The 20,043-nt window shown below is 48.6% G+C and overlaps 1 protein-coding gene across 1 annotated transcript in view; it reads right to left on the bottom strand.

Moving 5' to 3' along the window:
- ccnd1 (cyclin D1) overlaps positions 1 to 14,615 on the bottom strand; it is a 29,223-nt gene extending 14,608 nt beyond the window's left edge. The window contains exons 1-4 of the mRNA XM_055649196.1: positions 14,150 to 14,615; positions 12,337 to 12,552; positions 8,315 to 8,474; positions 1,628 to 1,776 (exon numbers count right to left, since the gene is read on the bottom strand). Of these exons, the coding sequence (XP_055505171.1) occupies positions 1,628 to 1,776; positions 8,315 to 8,474; positions 12,337 to 12,552; positions 14,150 to 14,347 (723 nt within the window). The 5' untranslated portion in view covers positions 14,348 to 14,615. The remainder of the gene's footprint in view (positions 1 to 1,627; positions 1,777 to 8,314; positions 8,475 to 12,336; positions 12,553 to 14,149) is intronic.
- Positions 14,616 to 20,043: the final 5,428 nt, after the last annotated feature.

The following is a 20,043-nucleotide window of genomic DNA, read 5'->3' as shown; positions in this document are numbered from 1 at the left end:
CCGCTCTCTGGTTGTGGGTAGGGGTGGTTCAGTTGCCTGATAGCAGCTGGGAAGAAACTATCCCTGAATCTGGAGGTGTGCGTTTTCACACTTCTGTACCTTTTGCCCGATGGGAGAGGGGAGAGGAGGGAGTGGCCAGGGTGCAACTGGTCCTTGATGATGCTGCTGGCCTTGCCGAGGCAGCGTGAGGTGTAGATGGAAGTTAATGGCAGGCAAGGGAGGTTGGGCTGTGTGACATACATGACATGGTCATTATACCAAGCCACTGAAATCCCTTTTGTTTTGGAACTCTATATCAGAACATTTCACGTCCACTCTATAATGCCCCCTGTCCCACTTAGGAAACCTGAACGGAAACCTCTGGAGACTTTGCGCCCCACCCAAGGTTTCCGTGCGGTTCCGGGAGGTTTTTGTCAATCTCCCCACCTGCTTCCACTACCTGCAACCTCCGACAACCACCTGCAAGCCTCCGGGAACCGCACGGAAACCTTGGGTGGGGCGCAAAGTCTCCAGAGGTTTCCGTTCAGGTTTCTTAAGTGGGACAGGGGCATTAGCTTTAGACATGAAGCCCCGAGGCAACTATTTACTGACGATAGATACAAAGTGTTGGAGTAGATCAGCGGGTCAGGCAGCATCTCTGGAGAGAAAGGAAATGGCGACGTGTCGGGTCTGGACCCTTCTTCAGTCTGGGGAAAGCAATTATTTCCAGCCCTTGCAGTATATAAAGATATTTCCCGACTTGGAATTACGACTAAATGCAACTTGCCACGTTAAACCAGTTATATATTCAAACCCAAGTTCCCTGTGCTGGGCCAATAGTGAAAGATACAGCAGTGAAATAGGCCATTCGACCCATCCTGACCCCCCGTTTCTAGTTCCATGCTGCCCCGATTTCTCATCCATCCTGACACACCGCCAGGTTAATTAACCAACAGCTCTGCACACCTTAGGGGTGAGGGAGGGAACTGGAGCACCCAGAGGAAATCCACGCAGGCACAGGGAGAACGTGCAAACGCCACACAGACAGCACCCGTGGGCAGCAGCGAACAGAGCACCCCTGGAGCTGTGAGGAGATTCCCCGTTCCACGCTGACCTAAATGCTGATGGAGAAGAAATGGCCCTCCATTGAAAATCACTCTCCCCGACACCATTGAACACCAGCACTCACGAGTTCAAGTTCAACTTGAATACAGCACACTATCTCTGTGACAGTCCCTCCCCTAAATAATAGCTACAGGACTCACAATATCATTAGACACCATCGCAACACTCAGGTTAGGCCTCCACCAGAATTCCACACGCACCACTCTCTGTGAGAAAAAGTGTTTCCTCGTCTCCGTTCTAAATGGCTTACCCCTTATTCTTAAACTGTGGCCCCTGGTTCTGGAGTGTGTGGGGTTTGCCGGTGGGCCTGTTTCTGCGCTGTAATCTCTAAACTAAACCTGCAGTCCCGTGTGTCGACTTTTGCTTTCAGCTCGCTGTGCAAAGCTGCTGGAAGTAACAATGTCATCAATTCATTGTCAGCGTATACATACGACAACTGCGCACTCTCGACTCTGTGGAACCTTTTGAAAGTGAGAGAGGCAAGGCAAGCAAGATCTCGGTTCAGGACAGGAGGCAGACTTACCGAGTCGCACTTGATGATCTGTGCTAGGGAGTCTGTGATGGACTGCGAGGAGAGGATAGTGTTGCGGCTCCCCAGGTGGAGACCATGGACTGCGGCAGCCATGCTGCCCGCCGCGATCATCGATGGAGGATTCGATATGAATTTGACGTCTGCAAAAAAGAATTAAACAAAAAAAGTTGCCAAATACGTTTTGCCCAATCAGCGTCGATATTCAAGGAGCGACAGGACTCGTTCGTAAGTTTTAGTTTTGAGATACAGTCGTGGAAACAGGCCCTTCGGCCCACTGAGTCCGTGCCGACCAGCGATCCCCTAACACTACCACTGTCCTGACACGCACACTGGGGACAATTTACACTTATACAAAGTACACAAACCCAAGCCAATTGGCCTGCAAGCTTGCACGACTGTGGGGGGGGGGACTGAAGATATAGACAATAGACGCAGAAGTAAGCCATTTGGATCTTCGAGCCAGCATCGCCATTCAATGTGATCTTGGCTGATCATCCCCAATCAGTATTTAAGAGGGAACTGCAGATGCTGGAGAATCGAAGGTTACACAAAAAAGCTGGAGAAACTCAGCGGGTGCAGCAGCATCTATGGAGCTCCATAGATGCTGCTGCACCCGCTGAGTTTCTCCAGCTTTTTTGTGTAATCCCCAATCAGTACCCCATTCCTGCCTTCTCCCCATATCCCGACTCCACCATCTTTAAGAGCCCTATCTAGCTCTCTCTAGATCTCCAAGCAAGCCCATGCAGTCGCGGGGAGAGCGTACGAACTCCATAGAGAAAGCACCCCGAGTCGGGATCGAATCCCAGTCTCCGGCTCTTCCAAGTGCTGTAAGGCAGCAACTCTACCGCTGTGCCACTGCAGAGTTGCACTAGACCTGGAGTTACTACAGCTATTTGTGCCTATTTTCGGTTTAAACCAGCAGTTAGTTTAGTTTATTGTCACATGCAGCGCTGGCACAGTGAACCACCTTTCGTTGCGTGCTCTCTAGTCAGCAGAAAGACTATATACATGATTGCAACCGAGCTGCCCACAGCGTAGAGACAGGATAAAGGGAATAATGTTTAGTGCAATCCCATCTCTGCACATCCCTCTCCCTGGAGCTCTCCACTCGATGATTGAATTTCATATTTGTGTAATATTACACATGTGCCGTGCAATAACTGGTCACTTAAATTTCATTATCAGTACAATGCACCAGATGCTTTCACTGCCTTGAAACTGTATCTTCTGACTGCTGGCAGACCATTTCCCCCTCGGGAATAAATAAATAAAGTCCAATCGTACCGTACGATAAATTTCCGATTAAAGATAGTCCGAGGGTCTCCAGCAAGATTGATGGTAGGTCAGTTGGTGTGAGGATAGTGCCTGATTACAGCTGTTGGAAGGGGAGGGGAGGGGAGGGGTGGGGCGGAAATGTCGGTGTGGGTGGAGGGCACCCGTCCTGCCTCACTCCCCCCCCCACCCCCCCCACCCAAACCAAATCAATCTTGCAATCCCCCCCCCACCCCTCAGGATGCTGTCTCTACGGAGTTTTTACGCTCTCCCCGTGACTGCGTAGGCTTTCTCTGAGATCTAGAGAGAGCTAGACAGGGCTCTTAAAGATAGTGGAGTCGGGATATGGGGAGGCAGGAACGGGATACTGATTGGGGATGATTAGCCATGATCACATTGAATGGCTCGAAGGTGCTGGCTCGAAGATCCGAATGATTTATTTTTAAGAATTAGCCAGAATTAGTCCATGCCAGGAGCAATTCATAGCTGGCAATTATGTTTTAACTTCAAACGACGTTAATAATGTTTTATTTTGGCCTACCGCAGTATAAAAGAGGATCTTTAGAAAGATGAAACCCAGCTCTATTAAGTAGACAATTCAAAGGTTGCACAGAAAGGATTTCTGCCCCACACCACCTTCAGCGTAATCCCTTCCATTAAAAGCCTTTTAAAAATCATCTCTCCCCGTCGCGCATACTCCGCGCCTCTTGTTCAGGCTTTTGTGAAGGCGTAATTGCTTCACTGCTGTAGACATGCATTCTGCCCAGTGCTGAGAATCAAACATTTAGTTTAGTTTGGAGCGGAAACAGGCCCTTCAGCCCATTGAGTCCACGCTGACCAGCTATCCCCGCACACTAACACAGCATCACTAATCACACTCTCACCCATGCAGGAACTAGGGCGGTCACGGTGGTACAGCGGTAGAGTTGCTGCCTTAGGCAAAATGCAGCACCGGAGACCCGGGTTCGATCCCAACTACGGGCGCTGTCTGTACGGAGTTTTGTTCTCCCCGTCTCCACCTGCGTGGGTTTTCTACGAGATCTTCAGGTTTCCTCCCACACTCCAAAGACGTGCAGGTTTGTAGGTTAATTGGCTTGGTAAATGTTTAAAAAATTGTCCAGTGTAAAAAATATTGTCCAGCTTCCAGTATAGTCCCTGGCCGACCCTTCGGAAGGTGCAAGGTGCCAGGTACTATCACTAACGTTGATCACTGAAGTAGGGTTTCAACTCAAAATGTCATGCATTCCTTCTCTCCAGAGATGCTGCCTGTCCCGCTGAGTTACTCCAGCACTTTGTGTCGACGGATAGCAACAGCACGTTTTGGCTAAATGATCAAAAATAAACCAGCATCTGCCGTTCCTTCCTACACCTAACACTATCCTACATGCACTGGGGACAATTTTACATGTGTTCCAAGCCAATTAACCTACAAACCTGTACGTCTATGGAGTGTGTGTGTGGGGGGGGGGGGAACTGAAGATATCGGAGAAAACCCATGTCTAAACTCGCTACAGACAGCACCCATAGTCAGGATCGAACGCGGGTCTCTGGCGCTGTAAAGGCAGCAGCTCTACTGCTGAGTCACCGTACCGCCCTGTTGTCTTGCAGGAATTAGCTGCGCCTATTTCTTCTCGCCCCCTTCACCCCCTCCGTCAAAAGGTTGTCGGCGCCACTGATCAAAGTAGTGGAATGTCAGCACTCTGCGACCTTCGAACTGTCCCGATTTAGCCCTCCGCTGGAAAAGCCGACAAAGCAAAACACAGCTCAAGCGCTGTTAACACAGATTCTAAACGGTGGCGCAGCGGGAGGGTTGGTGCCTAACAGCGCCAGGGTCCGGATTCGATCCTGACCACGTGTGTTTGTCTGCACGTTCTCCCCATCACCCGCATGGGGCTTTCTCCGAAATCTTCGGTTTCCTCCCACACTCCAAAGACGTACAGGTTTTTGTATGTCAATTGTCCTCGGCCAAAATTGTAAATTGGCCCTAGCGTATTTAGGGTTGTGTTATTGTGTGTGGATCGCTGGTCAGCGCGGACGCGGTGGGCTGAAGGGCCTGTTTTCGCGCCGTATATCGCTAAACTAAACTAATTAGATATGAATCATCAACCTAGTTCGATTCACCCATTGGAACTTTAGTTTCTCCCAAACACCACTCTAACTTCTGGTAAATGGAAGATTTATTTTTAAGAATTAGCCAGAATTAGTCCACGGGGACTCAGTGGGCTTGTTACCGCACCGTATCTCTAGATTAAACCTTTTGCCATCCTCAATGGAAGATGCTACACTGACTCCGCTCGAAAACACGTTTCTCTCAACGATTCAAAAGGCCAGCATGTCCCACAGGCCATCTTCAACAGGGGTGAAGCGCTTTCTGTCGAAATACTGCAATATTCCAATGGCTGGATAAAGAGCAATGCGGCACAGAAACAGGCCATTCGGCCCATTGCCCATGCCAACCAGGATGCCCCATCTAAGCTAGTATCTAAGCTGGTCCCATCTGCCCATGTTTGGCCTACATCCCTCTGAAACTTGTAGGAAGGAACTGCAGATGCTGGTTTAAACCGAAGATAGACACAAAAAGCTGGAGTAACTCAGCGGGACAGGAAGCATCTCTGGAGAGAAGGAACTAGTGACGTTTCGGGTCGAGACCCTTCTTCAGTACTCCAGCCTTTTGTATCCCTCTGAAACCTTGCTATCCATATACCTGTCCAAATGCATACATCCAGATTCAGGGACAGTGTCTTCCCAGCCGTTATCCGGCAACAGAACTGTCCGTAGACACAAAATGCTGGAGTAACTCCATGGTACAGGCAGCAGCTCTTCAGAGAAGGAATAGGCAACATTTCGACACGAGACCCTTCTTCAGACTGTCATATTGCCAACCAAAGAGCAGTCCTGACTGACTATCTACGTAATTGGAGACCCTCGGACTATCTTTAATAAGACTTTATCTTGCACTAAACGCTATTTATTTTCCCTTATCCTGCACCTGTACACTGTGGACAGCTCGATTGTAATCATGTACAGTCTTTCCGCTGACTGGTTAGCCCGCAACAAAAAAGGTTTTCGCTGTACCTCGGTACACGTGACAATAAACTAAACTGAGCTAAGCCAAGCTGGATGGCTGGATTGTAACCAATTGCAACTTGATTGTAATCATGCATTGTCTTTCCGCTGACTGGTTAGCACACAGCACAAAATCTTTTCACTGGAGCTTGTTGCGAGTGGCAGAAAACTAAACTAACTGATGTCCACTAGTGGGAAAGTCTAGGACTAGAGGTCACAGCCTCAGAATTAAAGGACATTATTTTCGGAAGGAGATGAGGTGGAATTTATTTAGTCAGAGAGTGGTGCATCTGGAATTCTTTGCCTCAGGCTGTGGAGGTCAAGTCAGTGGATATTTTTTGTCAGAGATAGATAGATTCTTGATTAGCACGGGTGTCTGGGGTAACGGGGAGATGGCAGGAGAATAGGGTTAGGAGGAGGAGAGAGAGTGTTGGGGGTGATCGCCGGTCGGCACGGACTTGGTGGGCCGAAGGGCCTGTTTCCACGCTGTATCTCCAAAGTCTAGAGGCGCAGAAACCGGTTGAGGAACCGGATGGGAAACAGTATCAGTAATGCATTTGAGGGCTGAAGGGCCTCCGATGCAGTACTAGCACACAGTGTGTGAGAACCTGCACACCAACTAGGGCCTGGCACTAAGGAAGGAGTGGTGACTCCGACGTGATTCCAGCCCTTTAGCATAAATAAGGAGCAACACCACAACTTCTCCCAGTGTGGCTTAATAGGGCCAACTTCAGAGAAGGAAATCGGATGGAGTACATCTGCAATTCTATTTTATACTGAAGGGGGGCAGCAGAGAGGCGTAGCCGATGCCTCACAGCGCCAGAGACTCGGGTTCGATCCCAACCACAGGTGCTGCCTGGGTGCAGAGTTTGTACGTTCTCCCTTTGACCGCGTGGGTTTTCTCCGGGTGCCCCGGTTTCCTCCCACATCCCAAAGGGGTATCGGTTTGCTGATTAATAAATGAACTACTCATAAATCTTGGCAAAACTAAGGACCAGGATATAGGAGTAGACTTTGGCTAATTTGTCAGCTGTACCCAGAGAGGAGGTTCCGAAACTGTAACCCATTTAGCCACAGTCAACCAGGCAGCAATTCCTTCACTATCCAGAGCTGGCTGCACATTTATGCACTGTATTCACTGATGATCTCTGGAATTCACTGCCACTGACAACTGTGGAGGCCAAGTCAATGGATATTTTTTTTAACGGCAGACTTAGATAGATTCTTGATTAGTACGGGCGTCGGGGGTTATGGGGAGAAGGCAGGAGAATGGGGTTAGGAGGGAGAGTCAGGTCAGCCATGATTGAATGGCGGAATAGACTTGATGGGCCGAATAGCCTTATTCTGCTCCTATCATTTGTGAATTTGTGCTGCGGACAATCGGCGAAGGTGGACATTCCTGTTAGTTGCTACATTTTACATCTAAGGAAACTGGTATTGAAACTGTTTACGTTAACACATCAAGCGAATGTTTACGAAGGAACTGCAGATGCTGGAAAATCGAAGGTAGACAAAAATGCTGGAGAAACTCAGCGGGTGCAGCAGCATCTATGAAGGAAATAGGCAATGTTTCCGGCTGAAACCCTTCTTCAGACTCAGGGAACGTTTAACTCTTCCCAGCTGGATGGGGGGTGGGCTCTAACGGGTAGGCACGTTACCCAGGCATCGAGCCCCAACCCCCCCCCCCCATGTCTGACGTGCCTGATTGAACAGTTCGTGGTGCATCACTGCCTGGTTTGGGAACAGCTTCATCCAAGACCACGAGAAATTGCAGCAAATCGTGTACGCAGCCCAGACCCGTCGCACAAACCAACCTCCCTTCCATCGACTCCATCTACACCTCACGCTGCCTCGGCAAGGCCAGCAGCATCATCAAGGACCAGTCGCACCCTGGCCACTGCCTCGTCTCCCCTCTCCCATCGGGCAAAAGGTGTAGAAATGTGAAAACGCACACCTCCAGATTCTGGAACAGTTTCTTCCCGGTTGTTACCAGGCAACTGAACCATCCTACCACAACCAGAGAGTAGTGCTGAACTACTATCTACCTCACTGGTGACCCTTAGACTATCTTTGATCGGATTCTACTGGCTGTACCTTGCACCAAACATCATTCCCTGATCATGTATCTATACACTGTAAGTTACTTGTATGTAATCATGTTTCGTCTGCAGGGAGAGCATTATTCCCTTTAACCTGGGCCTGTACACTGTGGACAGCTTCATTGTAATCATGTATTGTCTTTCCGCTGACTGGACAGCGCGCAACAAAGGTTTTTCACTGCACCCCGGGACACGTGACAATGAACTAAAACGGCGTTGAAGTGAAGAGGGCGCGACGTACCTGTCGCACACAGGGCCACGAAGGTCTGAGCGTGTTTGCGGATGAGCTGCTTGTTGTCCTTGGGGATGGGGAGCTTGGTGAGGAAGTGTTCGATGAAGTCATGGGGAGTCACGGTGGCCAGGTCCCACTTCAGTTTGTTGAGGACCAGCAGCTCCATTTGCTGAAAGAAAGATTCAGATTCAGATTCAGACGTTATTGTCACTGTGCAGTGTACAGTACAGAGACAACAAAATGCAGTTAGTATCTACCCAGAAGAGTAAACATAGAACAATGAGCAATAAATATATATACGTACATACAGGTGTTCAGGGTGAGGGTTGAAGAGGTGTGCTTGTCTAACCTAACAGACTGGGGTCTGTTGGTTAGAAAATACATAATTACGCCTGTGTAGGTGGATTGACAGCAGGAATGGTAAGAGGCTGCAAACTGCAACATTCCCAGCCAATAATGGGAAAATTGGATAATCCCACTCTCCAGAGATGCTGCCCGACCCCTGGTGTTTACTCCAGCTTTTTGCGTCTATTTTTGATCATTAGCCAACCCATGCTAATCTCACAGATGCTGCCTGACCCGCTGAGTCACTCCAGCTTTTTGTGTCTATCTTTGGTTTAACCCAGCATACGCAGCTCCTGCCCTTTGCATTCTCTTTACTGCATGTCCAGCTTGACCTGCTGCATTTAATTTCTCCAGTACCGTCCGTCCTTCACCCACTGCCCTTTACTCCATTGCGGGATGTGGGTAATGTTTCTGTCATCATTTCACCTTCTCCATGCCGTTAATAGACGATCCACCACGGCACTGTGGCGCAGCGGTAGAGTTGCTGCCTCACGGCGCCAGAGACCTGGGTTCGATCCTGACTGCGGCTGCTGTCTGTACAGGAGTTTGTACATTCTCCCCATGACCTGCATGGTTTTTCTCTGAATGCTCTGGTTTCCTCCCACATTCCAAAGACATACTGGTTTGTAGGTTAATTGGTGTGGAATAATTCTAAATGGTGCCTATTGAGAGTGTGTGTAGGATAGTGTTAGTGTAAGAGGATCACTGATCAGCGTGGACTCGGTGGGCCAAAGGGCCTGTTTCCGTGCTGTATCTCTAAACTAAACCAGACTCTACCCCCTGCTCCCAATTCCTCCGTCTATGCTGTTTCTACACCCAGGGTGAGGTGTTCCAAACCAGGGCATCGAAGATGTCCTCATTCTTAGGTAGCGGGGGTCTCCAAAATTTTTTTTTTACCTTCAAACCAAGTAAATGGCCTTTGCTGTACAATAACCCCAGACTTTCACCCAACGCGAGCAACAAGGGTCTCTCCAGAGATGCTGCCTGTCCCGCTGAGCTACTCCAGCATTTTGTGTCTATCTGCTGGAAGAACTCGGCAGGTCAGGCAGCATCTGTGGAAGGAAGTGGGCAGACATTTCCCTCCACAGATGCTGCCTGACCTGCCGAGTTCTTCCAGCAGCTTGTTATTATTTGTCCAAGATTCCAGAACCTGCAGTCTCTTTTCTCTCCATCTCCAATTCATTAGCAGATCAGACCGACGATAGAAATTGATTATAAAAACTGCCACTGAGTGTAATATTTTGGACGATGAATTTTAAACTCCTCGTGATAAATATTGCAAAGTGGAAAGATCATCAAATATTTCTTGTTTAAGAAGGAAGTGCAGATGCTGGAAAATCGAAGGTAGACAAAAATGCTGGAGAGACTCAGCGGGTGCAGCAGCATCTATGGAGTGAAGGAAATAGGCAACGTTTCGGGCCAAAACCCTTCTTCAGACTGATTCAAATATCAGACTCATCAAATATTTCCCTGCTTGTCAGAGTAATACAGCGTTGAAAGGTCCTTCGGCCCAACTTGCCCACGCCGACCTACATGTCCCATCTGTACTAGTCCCACCTGCCTGCGTTTGGCCCATATCCCTTTAAACCTGTCCTATCCATGTACCTATCCAAATGTTTCTTATACTTAAATGTTGGGATAGTCCCAGCCTCAACTACCTCACCTGGCAGCTTGTTCCATACACCCACTACCCTTTGTGTGAAAATGCTACCCCTCAGATTCCTATTAAATCTTTCCTCCTTCACCTTGAACCTATTTCCTCTGGCCCTCGATTCATCTACTCTGGGCCAGAGACTCTGTGGCAACTCGTCCAATCTATTCCTCTCATGATTTAAGACATGATTTTATGAAACCACCCCTCATCCTCCTGCACTCCAGCGAGTAGAGTCCCAGCCAGCTCAACCTATCCCCATAGCTCAGGCCCTCGAGTCCTGGCAACATCATCTCTGCATCCCATCAAGCTCTTTTTTTTTTTTAAGCAATTTGCGTCTATTTTAAGATAAGAGAGGGGTAGAATAAATGTTTAAGAAAGTATGTTCTCCATTGATCATTAGCAAGGTCAGACAGGGTGCTGTGGAGGTTGGTGGAAAGGTGAAGGGGAAAAGGAATCTGAGGGGTAACTTTCCCACACAAAGGGCTGTGGGTGTATGGAACGAGCTGCCGGAGGAGGTAGGTACACAAAAATTCTGGAGAAACTCAGCGGGTGCAGCAGCATCTATAGTTGAGGCAGGGACGATCCCCACATTTAAGAAACGATTTAGGACAGGTTTGGTGGGATATGGACCAAACGCGGGAAGGTGGGACCAGTGTAGCTGGCCGGTGTGGGCAAGTTGGGCCGGTTTCCACGCAGTTTCCACGCCAGTTTCACTCTATGAAAGGGAAGCATCTCGCTGCTACGGGCGTTCATGCCAATAGAGGGCGCTAACGACCCACATTAGAGAACAGAGTCGCTTTATAGAAAGAAATGTTAAGACACTTGGGGGGGAATGGGAGCTATTGAGAAAGGCACATTTCTGCCACCCTGTTTGCAGATTTTTCATTCTCATTGCAAACCCCCCACGACCAAAAATCCACTTTGCACTCCATTAAAACTCGCAAATCTCCATTCCATAAAAATTGAATGGAAATAGGAAATATTCCCAATTATCTTTTATTTTAAATAATCCCTAAAAAAAAAATAAAAGTGAATATTTTTGTTTGCACCAAGCGGTAAGACAAATACCGCGGCGAATCTCCCAAAATTAAAACCATCTTTGAGGGGCTTGGATCTTGGGCATGATACTTCCAAGCAACCTTGGCAAAAATTGCCCCCCCCCCCCCCCCCCCCCCCCCCATAAAAAATATGTTGCCCTCCGCCCCCCCAAAAAAAATGTTGCACCCCCCCCCCCCCCCCAAAAAAAAAAAAACGCTGATCCAGCAATGTTTGGAGTCAGCAGCAAAGTGGACACCAAAAATCTCCAAGCGCCCGGCGGCCAGGGACGTGACCCGGAGTTTCCGAAGGGAAAGCGGGGACACGCTGTAAGGAAGGACTGCGGCGAGCGTTGGTGACAGGCGTTGGGATTAAGAGAGGAGACGTGGTCGAGCGACTTGGAAAGTTGACGATGGTTCACCGTGGGCTGGGGAGAGAGAGGAGGTCCAGTCCGGGTGGAATATGTGGAAGAACCCGGGGGGGGGGGGGGGGGGGGGGGTGAAAGAGAGGGGTGCGGGAGATTGGGGGGGGGGGGGTGGGTGGAGGAGGGAGGAGGAGAAGGGGGGGGGGGGGGGGTTGGAGAGGGGTGGGGGGTGAGAGGGGGGAAAGGTGGGGGAGGGGGGGAGAAGGGGTGAAGGGGAAAAGGTGGGGGGACTGGCTGCGAATGGGTAGAGATCGGTGGGGGGGGGGGGTGGGGTGAAGGGGTTGAGAAGGGGGGAGGAGAGGGGGAGAAAGGGCGAGAGGGGGAGAGGGGGGGGGGTGAGAGGGGAGAAGGGGGGTGAGGGGGAGAAGGGGTGAGACGGGGAGCAGGGGGGGGTTAGAGGGGTGAGAAGGGGGTGAGAGGGGGGAAGGGGGGGAGAAGGGGGGGAGAGGAGGGGGAAGAGAGAGGGGCAGAAGGGGTGAGGGAGAGAGGGGGCTGAGATGGTGAGAAGAGAGGGGGGGGGGGGGGGAGGGGGGGGGGGGGGGGGGGGGGGGGGGGTTGAAATTCGCCATTTACCAGTAATTCTTCGATTCGGATGGAGTTGTCGGTGTAGATACACACTTTCTCCGCCGTTAGAGGAATGGTTTCCTTCATTTTCGATGCTAGAAACATGCAGGTAGCTCCCAGTAATTGCAAGTGGCCCTTTTTCGTTAGTTGGATCGAGAGATACCGGTCCAAATAATTCATAGCGATTGGAAAAACCTCTTCTTCACATTTCTGTTCCTCGCATACCTAGGGACACAAGTTTACGTGGGAGGAAGCACGGAATTAGACAGCTACTAAAAGTTGTACTTATTACACAAAAACTACCGGAGATAAATATTCCCGCAGCTTTGACAGTCAAAGTCCTAACCATTAAACATTTTTGCAAACAACGAATTCTAAACGGGCGAGTGTCACAAGCTGAGATATCGCCTCTCTCTCTCTCTCTCTCTCACTCGCTGGACGAGTTGGGAGTTCAATTTTCACGTCGTCATATTTTCAAAAAATATTTAAAAATATTTAAAAATTAGCCCGGGCGATCAAATTTAGATGAAAACCCTCCCCGGGCGAAACTCTTTCCATCGCGGCTGGACACGGGGCATTTCCGCCCGGGGAACCCCGTGTAAATAACTAAAATCGGGTGCCCGGGGGGGTTGTTGGTGGGTAGAGATCGGGGAATGCTTGAGGTGCTGCGAAGTGTTGAGCTTGTATGTTTCGAGCTAGCGACGCCGACATTTCAGGGCTGAGCTCAACTTCAAAAAATAATTAAAAATAGAAGCCGTGGTCTGAAGCGGGCGAAAAGGGCACGAAAATATAGGGGACAATCTCAGCTTTCAGCCCCGGGGTGTTATGGACGTGTAGCCCCCGTGGTGAGCCCCCAAATCGGGTATTTGTTGACCCCTCAAACCCGCGAAGTTTGTGTGAAAGTTCTGGCGAGGACGCGACGTGGGCGCTCTCTGGTCAATTTCAACAAAGAATCCCGTCAATTTCACACAGTCTAGCGCGAAATAAAATGCCTGGAAACCGACCACCCTTCTCCCCCGCGATGTCCCGCTGCCAGTTCACCCTCCCCAGATTGCAGCCCCCACACATTTCACCCACTTTTAATCGCGAATTAAAAGAGTCGGTGGGGAAAAAGAGTCCACAGAACAAAGATGGCGTATAATACTGGCACGCACAGAACTGCATACGTGTACAAGGTTATTTAAGGTTTTAAAATTAATTTCTCAGCCCCAGAAACTAGGGGGGAAACTTTCTGGGGGGGACCGGGGGGGGGAGCGCAAAAAAAATTGGGGGGGGGAGGGGGGAGAGGGGATGGGGGAGAACGAGGAGGAATGGGGAAGGGGGATCACGACTTTTCGTTCCCTTGCACCCACTCTTCCAAGGTGGCCTTTGAGAGGTTCACCATCACCTTTCTCTGTCTCAACGCGAGAAAGGAGGACAGTTTTGCCACCTCGCCGAACTTAAAAGAGGGAACGACACGTTTGGGGGGGGGGGGGGGGGGGGGGGGGGGGGGAGAAATCAACATAAAACGGGTAAAATATGAGGGAAATGACGGGGAGGGGAAGAAATAAAACTTGCAAATGGGGAAGTGTCTCATCTCCCCCTTCTCTCCCGTTTACTGTCAAGTCGAACATATTATTTTCTCCCCCGCAAAATCGAGCGTCAAAAAATATTAAAATCCTTCACTCGGTCAAAGAGGGGGGGGGGACCGATACAAACTCTGCAAAAAAAAAAGTGGCAACATGTACAATGCATGTAAACAGAATATACATTATCGATAATATAAATATATTTTATATATATATATATGTATACACATAATTTTCTGATTGTCGCCACCCACCTCCAGCATCCAAGTTGCAACAATCTTCCTCATGGAGGGCATGATTTCTTTCTGGACGCATTTGAAGTAAGTTAGAGAGGGAAGAGAGTTCTCTTCGGTTTTTAGCATGTTATTCAGTACTCGGTCATTGATTAAGTTGGGATCCTTGTAAGCCCTTCTGATGGTCTCCTCTTCACAACATAGCAGCTGATATTCCATTGCTATGGATTTTCTCTTGTTATTTTTGCTTCTATTTCTCTCCCCTCTCTTTCTTAGTCACTCACACACACTCTCTCTCTCTCCTTCTCTCTTTCTCTCTCTCTCCCTCTCTCTCTCCTTCTCTCTCTCTCTCTCTCTCCTTCTCTCTCTCTCTCTCTCCTTATTGCATTGACTAAAACAGAGGATGCTGTTCCTGCCTCCGGAGCCTACAGTTCAAGGGGAGAGAGGAAAAAAAACTTAACTATAGCGTGCCCACCAGTGACGCAATTACCTCTCTCTCCGCTGTTGTTATGCAGAGCAGCTGGGAACTGCGAGATCAAAGGAGAAATAGGAGAGGCCAACACAGGGGCAGTCGACATAGCAGCTCCAATGGCAGCCAGAGGAGGCTGGCTTCATCCATGTAAATTCAACTTTTATCGATTGCCGACACATAGAGCTTTTTCTTCTGCAGTTGTGAATGTGCACATTAGCAGACGTCTTGTTTATTCATTGAAAATAAAATGTATTGATTATATACATACGGTATGTAATCATTGTATCAATGTATATGTTGTATCTAGGGGAGGGAATAAGAGAGCTGGGGAAAGAGCGAAGGAAATGAATATATATATATATATATATATACACACATATATAGATGAGAAGAGAGAAGGGGGTGAAGAACGATATGTGTAGAAGAGAGGGTGCAGAGAAAGAGGTGGAGGGATATTTATATTATATGTATATGATATATGAGCAGGGGAGAGAGGGGTGGACAGAGGGGGAGAGGGATATATATATATATATTATAAATACATATATATATATATAGGAGGGAGGGAGAGAGAGAGAATGAGGGGGAGGGAGATAGGCACTACACAATAGATATATTAGAATATATATTAGATATAATAGAAATATATACATATATTTATTTACAAACGAGGCTTTATTCGGATACAGTGGGACATTGCAGTGGATGTTGCCAATCCACGCCGGCCTGGCCGACAGCTGAGAAATAACTCAGGGCGTTAGAAAGTGGGGCCAAAGTCAGAGTAAAGTCGACCCGAAACGTCACCCATTCCTTCTCTCCAGAGATGCTACCTGTCCCGTTGAGTTACTTCAGCTTTTTGTGTCTAACTTCACAGTAAACATGCGCTCCCTCTTCACACCGCCCCCTCCCTAGCGCACATATTTCAGCCCTTAAAATTATTTTCCGACACTGGATTCATTTAAAAAAAAAATTTAATCGCAGATTGCTATTTTCACGCCAATTGCAACGATCCGCGCAACGCGAGGGTATTTCAGGGCATGCGGATGCTTTTGTTTCCCGTTTGCAGCCGCTTTTCACTAGGGGTCAAGTCAGTTTATCCCGGCTTCCTGCAACAGTTCATCCCGCCTGTGGGACAAATCCATATATAAAATTAAGACGCTACTGGCCGGGGTGGAAACACTTTTTTTTTTGCTCTCTCTCACACACACGTGGGGAGGGGAAAGAGTGAGTGAGAGGGGAGAGGAATAGGAGAGAGAATGGTAGATTGGGGGGGGGGGGGGGGGGGGGGGGGGGGGAGAGGGGGATAGAGAGAGGGAGGGGGGGGGAGGAAAAGAGAGGGGGTGGAGAAGGAGAGAGAGAGGGATAGGGTGGGAGAGAAAGGGGTGGAGGAGGGGGGAAAGAGAGGGGGGGAGAGAGAGAGAGGGTGGTGGAGGGAGAGAAAGAGGGGAGAGAGAGATAAGGGGAGAAAGAGGGGGGAAGAGAGAGAGAAGGGGAAAGGGGAGAGAGAAGGGGTGGGAAGGGGAGAGGAGAGAGAGAGAGAGAGAGAGAAGGGAAGAAAGAGAGACAGAATGGGGGGGGGGGGGGAGGGGGGGGAGAAAAGAGGGGGAATAGAGAGAGAAAGGGGAGGGGAGAGACAGGAAAGAAAGTTAAATTGGCAACATGTCCTCGATCAGTCAGCGGAACTCCTCGGGTCGGTAGAAATCTAAGATCTTTGGTAGAAATAGCAGCGGCGGTATTAGCATAACCAATGAAGGCGGTGGCTGTTACCAGGCAGACGAGGGGAGCGATGAGAGTCCAGGCTGCCATCTATCACGCTGGCTTCTCAAACCTTCCCCTTTTGTGCTGTGGAATGTGAAAGCACCCAATGGTTTTTATTTGTGGGTCGAGCAATCGGAAAGAGGGATCACCTACCTCTGTGCATTCTCAATGCAAGAAAGAAAGAAGACAGCCTTGGTTCCTTACACCCCACACACACACACCCTCCCCCCACCTTAAACTGCAAGCAACTTGCGAATTTGCAAAATTTAAAAAAAAATATTAAAACATTCTCCGCTTGTTGCAAATTCTTGCATTTCAGGAAATGGAAGGAAACTGGGGATTTTCTGCGCGTCGGTTGCATTAAATGTTTTCATTTGTTTTATTTGCAAAGAGGTATTTCCTGACCTCCCCCCCCCCCCCCCCCCCCCCTCTTCCCTCTCCACATTGCTCTTAGGGTCTGAAGGTTTTTTTTTTAACCCCCATCTCTCTCTCTCTCTCTCCCTTTCTCTGTGAATCTTGTCGCATGATCATTAATAGGAGCCGGGACATTCCTGGCATTCCAGACTGCGCCGCCCACAGTAACACTGCGCCGCTCCACATGGTCCGCTTGCATCGCCTTACCGTAATACAGCTAAGCTATTGTTCCTGGGGAAAAGCCTGAGCTTGCCACACACAAAAAATAAAAACACACACACCCACACCAGATCTTCCCATCTCACTCCAGAACGGATGCGAAGGAGACCCCCTCCCCACTCCCCCCTCCCCCCCCAAAAAAAATCCTGGGGTAACTCAGCGGGACAGGCAGCATCTCGGGAGAGAAGGGATGGTTTGTTATTACACCCGGGAGTCGTGATCTTAAAGAGTCATATAATGATACAGCACGAGAACAGGACATTCGGCCCAACTCCTCAATCTCCACCAAGATGTCCCATCCACGCTAGTCCCAAGATAGACCCCAAAAATACTAGCGTAACTGCGGGGCAGGCAGCATTTCTGGAGAGAAGGAATGCCAACTGGTCATCATGCGCAAGATGGGCCGAATGGCCTATTTCCCTGCAAGAGGATTCTATGATTTCATTCTTCTACCAGGGGTTATATGACAATGAAGCACTCTTGATTCCACACGAGACGCTATTCTGGAGAAGGGTCTCGGCCAATTCTTGTCTCCAGAGATGCTGCCTGACCCGCTGAATGACTCCAGCATTCTGTGTGTATCTGCTGGAGTCACTCAGCTGGCCAGCCAGTATCTCTGGAGAAAATGGTCTGAAGAAGGGTCTCGACCAGAAACGTCACCCCCTGTTCCGTTTCTCCAGAGATGCTGCCTGGCCCGCTGAGTTACTCCTGCATTTTTGTGTCTTTCTTCAATGTAAACCAGCATCTGCAGTTCCTTCCTACATAAAAATCTGTGCATTTCACTTAACACCCAACGCAAGCCACTGTCTTCGTATCCGACCCACAGGTCCCATTGAACTCACCATCCCTTTATTATTTTGCATGCGAATAATTATCAACGGGCAGCTTCAAAATTACATAAATCAATTATTTTTTAACTGATTTTTTTATAGGGCAAAAAGTCCATCCAGACCGCCAGTCCCGCTTTGCATTTCAGAAAAAATACAATAAAGCAATTTTTTTTCTGTATGTAGGAAGGAACTGCAGATGCTGGTTTATACCAAAGATAGACACAAAATGCTGGAGTAAACCACCCCCCTGGACCCTCTCTCTCCAACGCCAGCACATCCTTCCTCGGATATGGGGCCCAGAACTGCCTCACAATTTCTCCTAAGATAGACACAAAAAGCTGGAGTAACTCAGCGGGATAAACAGGATCTCTGGGGAGAAGGTTCTTATTCCGTCACCCGTTCCTTCTCTCCGGGATTCTCTGTGTGTCTGCTGCATGTGCTGGGTTTTTTGTTGTTGCAGTAATTCATTTCCTGACTCTCCCACTCCCATCCCCCCCCCCCCCCCCCCCCCCCCCCCCCCCCCTCTCTCCCTTCAAAAGAGTAAATTGAAAAAGGGGCGCAGGGGTTCGAACCCGCTCCTCCACGGGTCTGAACGAGATTGTTCCCCACGAGAGAGTTCGAGAAAACAGCTTTTAAAGTTTCCTTTTACAGACCAGATAATGTCTGTTTTTTTTGTGTGGATGGACACAAAATCATGGAGTGTCCTCAGTGGGTCAGGCAGCATCTCTGGAGAGAAGGAATGGGTGATGTTTCGGGTCGAGACCCTTCTTCAGACTGAGAGTCAGGGGAAAGGGGAAACGAGAGATATGTGGAGAGATATAGAACAAATGAATGAAAGGTGTGCAAAAAAAGAAAAAATGAGAAAGGAAACAGGCCATTGTTAGCTGTGTGCTAGGTGAGAACGAGAACCTGGTGCGACTTTGGTGGGGGAGGGATGGTGAGAGTGGGAGTGCAGGGGTAACTTGAAGTTAGAGAAATCAATATTCCCTATTTTTGTTGTTGTGAGCAAACCTGTACAAAATACCACTGATACGATTAAAAAAAAAAATCTGGGATGTTGGCTATTGCAGGTTCTTGCTCATGCTAGGTTTTGCTTATGTTACTTTTTTTCTTGTTTTAAGTAACTCGAATTATATGCATCCAAGTAAAACCATTCGCCATAATAATAATACAAATTAATTTTTAATAAATCGAAATCGGTGATTGACAGCAGACGCACACAATCCTATCTCTGCTTGCAATGCTACGGCAAACGGCTTCGGATTATTTTAATTTAAAATGAGTTTGTGCTTCAACGCCAGACGTTTGCATGGGACAGCGTCCGGGGGATTTAGTTTTTTTTTTGTTCAGGAGGAATGCGGTCGAGTTTTTGTCGCGAGGTCTACTCGGGACAATACGGTACTGGGTGTGCGCGCCGGGCAGGTAGGTCGGGATAGCTCCAGGTACATGGAAAATAACTGAAGCGCTTCCAAGCATCATTTGGGAACATTGATACCAAGAGGAAAGATTAATTTGGATATTTCAGCTCAGGAACCTAACCTGCAGATTCAAGATCGAAAATATTATTTGGATAAAACTAGTTACAGCGTTGCAGGACCACTGCAACGTTTAAGAAACAATTAGACAGGTACATGGATAGGACAGGTTTAGAGGGATATGGACCAAACGCAGGCAGGTGGGACTAGTGTAGCTGGGACATGTCAGCCGGTGTGGGCCTGTCTGTATTGTTCATTATCATCTAGCCCACAGGCAACAATGGACCATTGTGGGCTCAATCTTTCCTTGATCATCGTTACTTTTTTGCGTATCATTCATTTATTTGTTCTATATCACTGTCTAGATCTCTTTCTTGTTTCCCTTTCACCAGACTGTCAGTCTCGACATAAAGGGTCTTGACCCGAAACGTCACCAATTCCTTTTCTTCGGAGTTGCAGCCTATAACGTCAGAGGGTGGTGAATCTGCGGAAGTCATTGCCACAGACAGTGGTGGAGACCAAGTCAATGGATATTTTTAAGGTGGAGACTGACAGATTCTTGATTAGTATGGGGTGTCAGGGGTTATGGGGAGAAGACAGGAGAATGAGGTTGAGAGGGAAAGATAGATCAGCCATGATTGATTGGCAAAGTGTTCAAGAAGGAACTGCAGATGTTGGAGAATCGAAGGTAGACAAAATTGCTGGAGAAACTCAGCGGGTGAGGCAGCATCTATGGAGCAAAGGAAA

Source organism: Leucoraja erinacea, chromosome 18 (assembly GCF_028641065.1).
Source record: "Leucoraja erinacea ecotype New England chromosome 18, Leri_hhj_1, whole genome shotgun sequence".
Lineage (NCBI taxonomy): Eukaryota > Metazoa > Chordata > Chondrichthyes > Rajiformes > Rajidae > Leucoraja > Leucoraja erinaceus.
The sequence above is the reverse complement of the archived record's forward strand: the minus strand, read 5'-3'. Positions and strand labels throughout refer to the sequence as shown.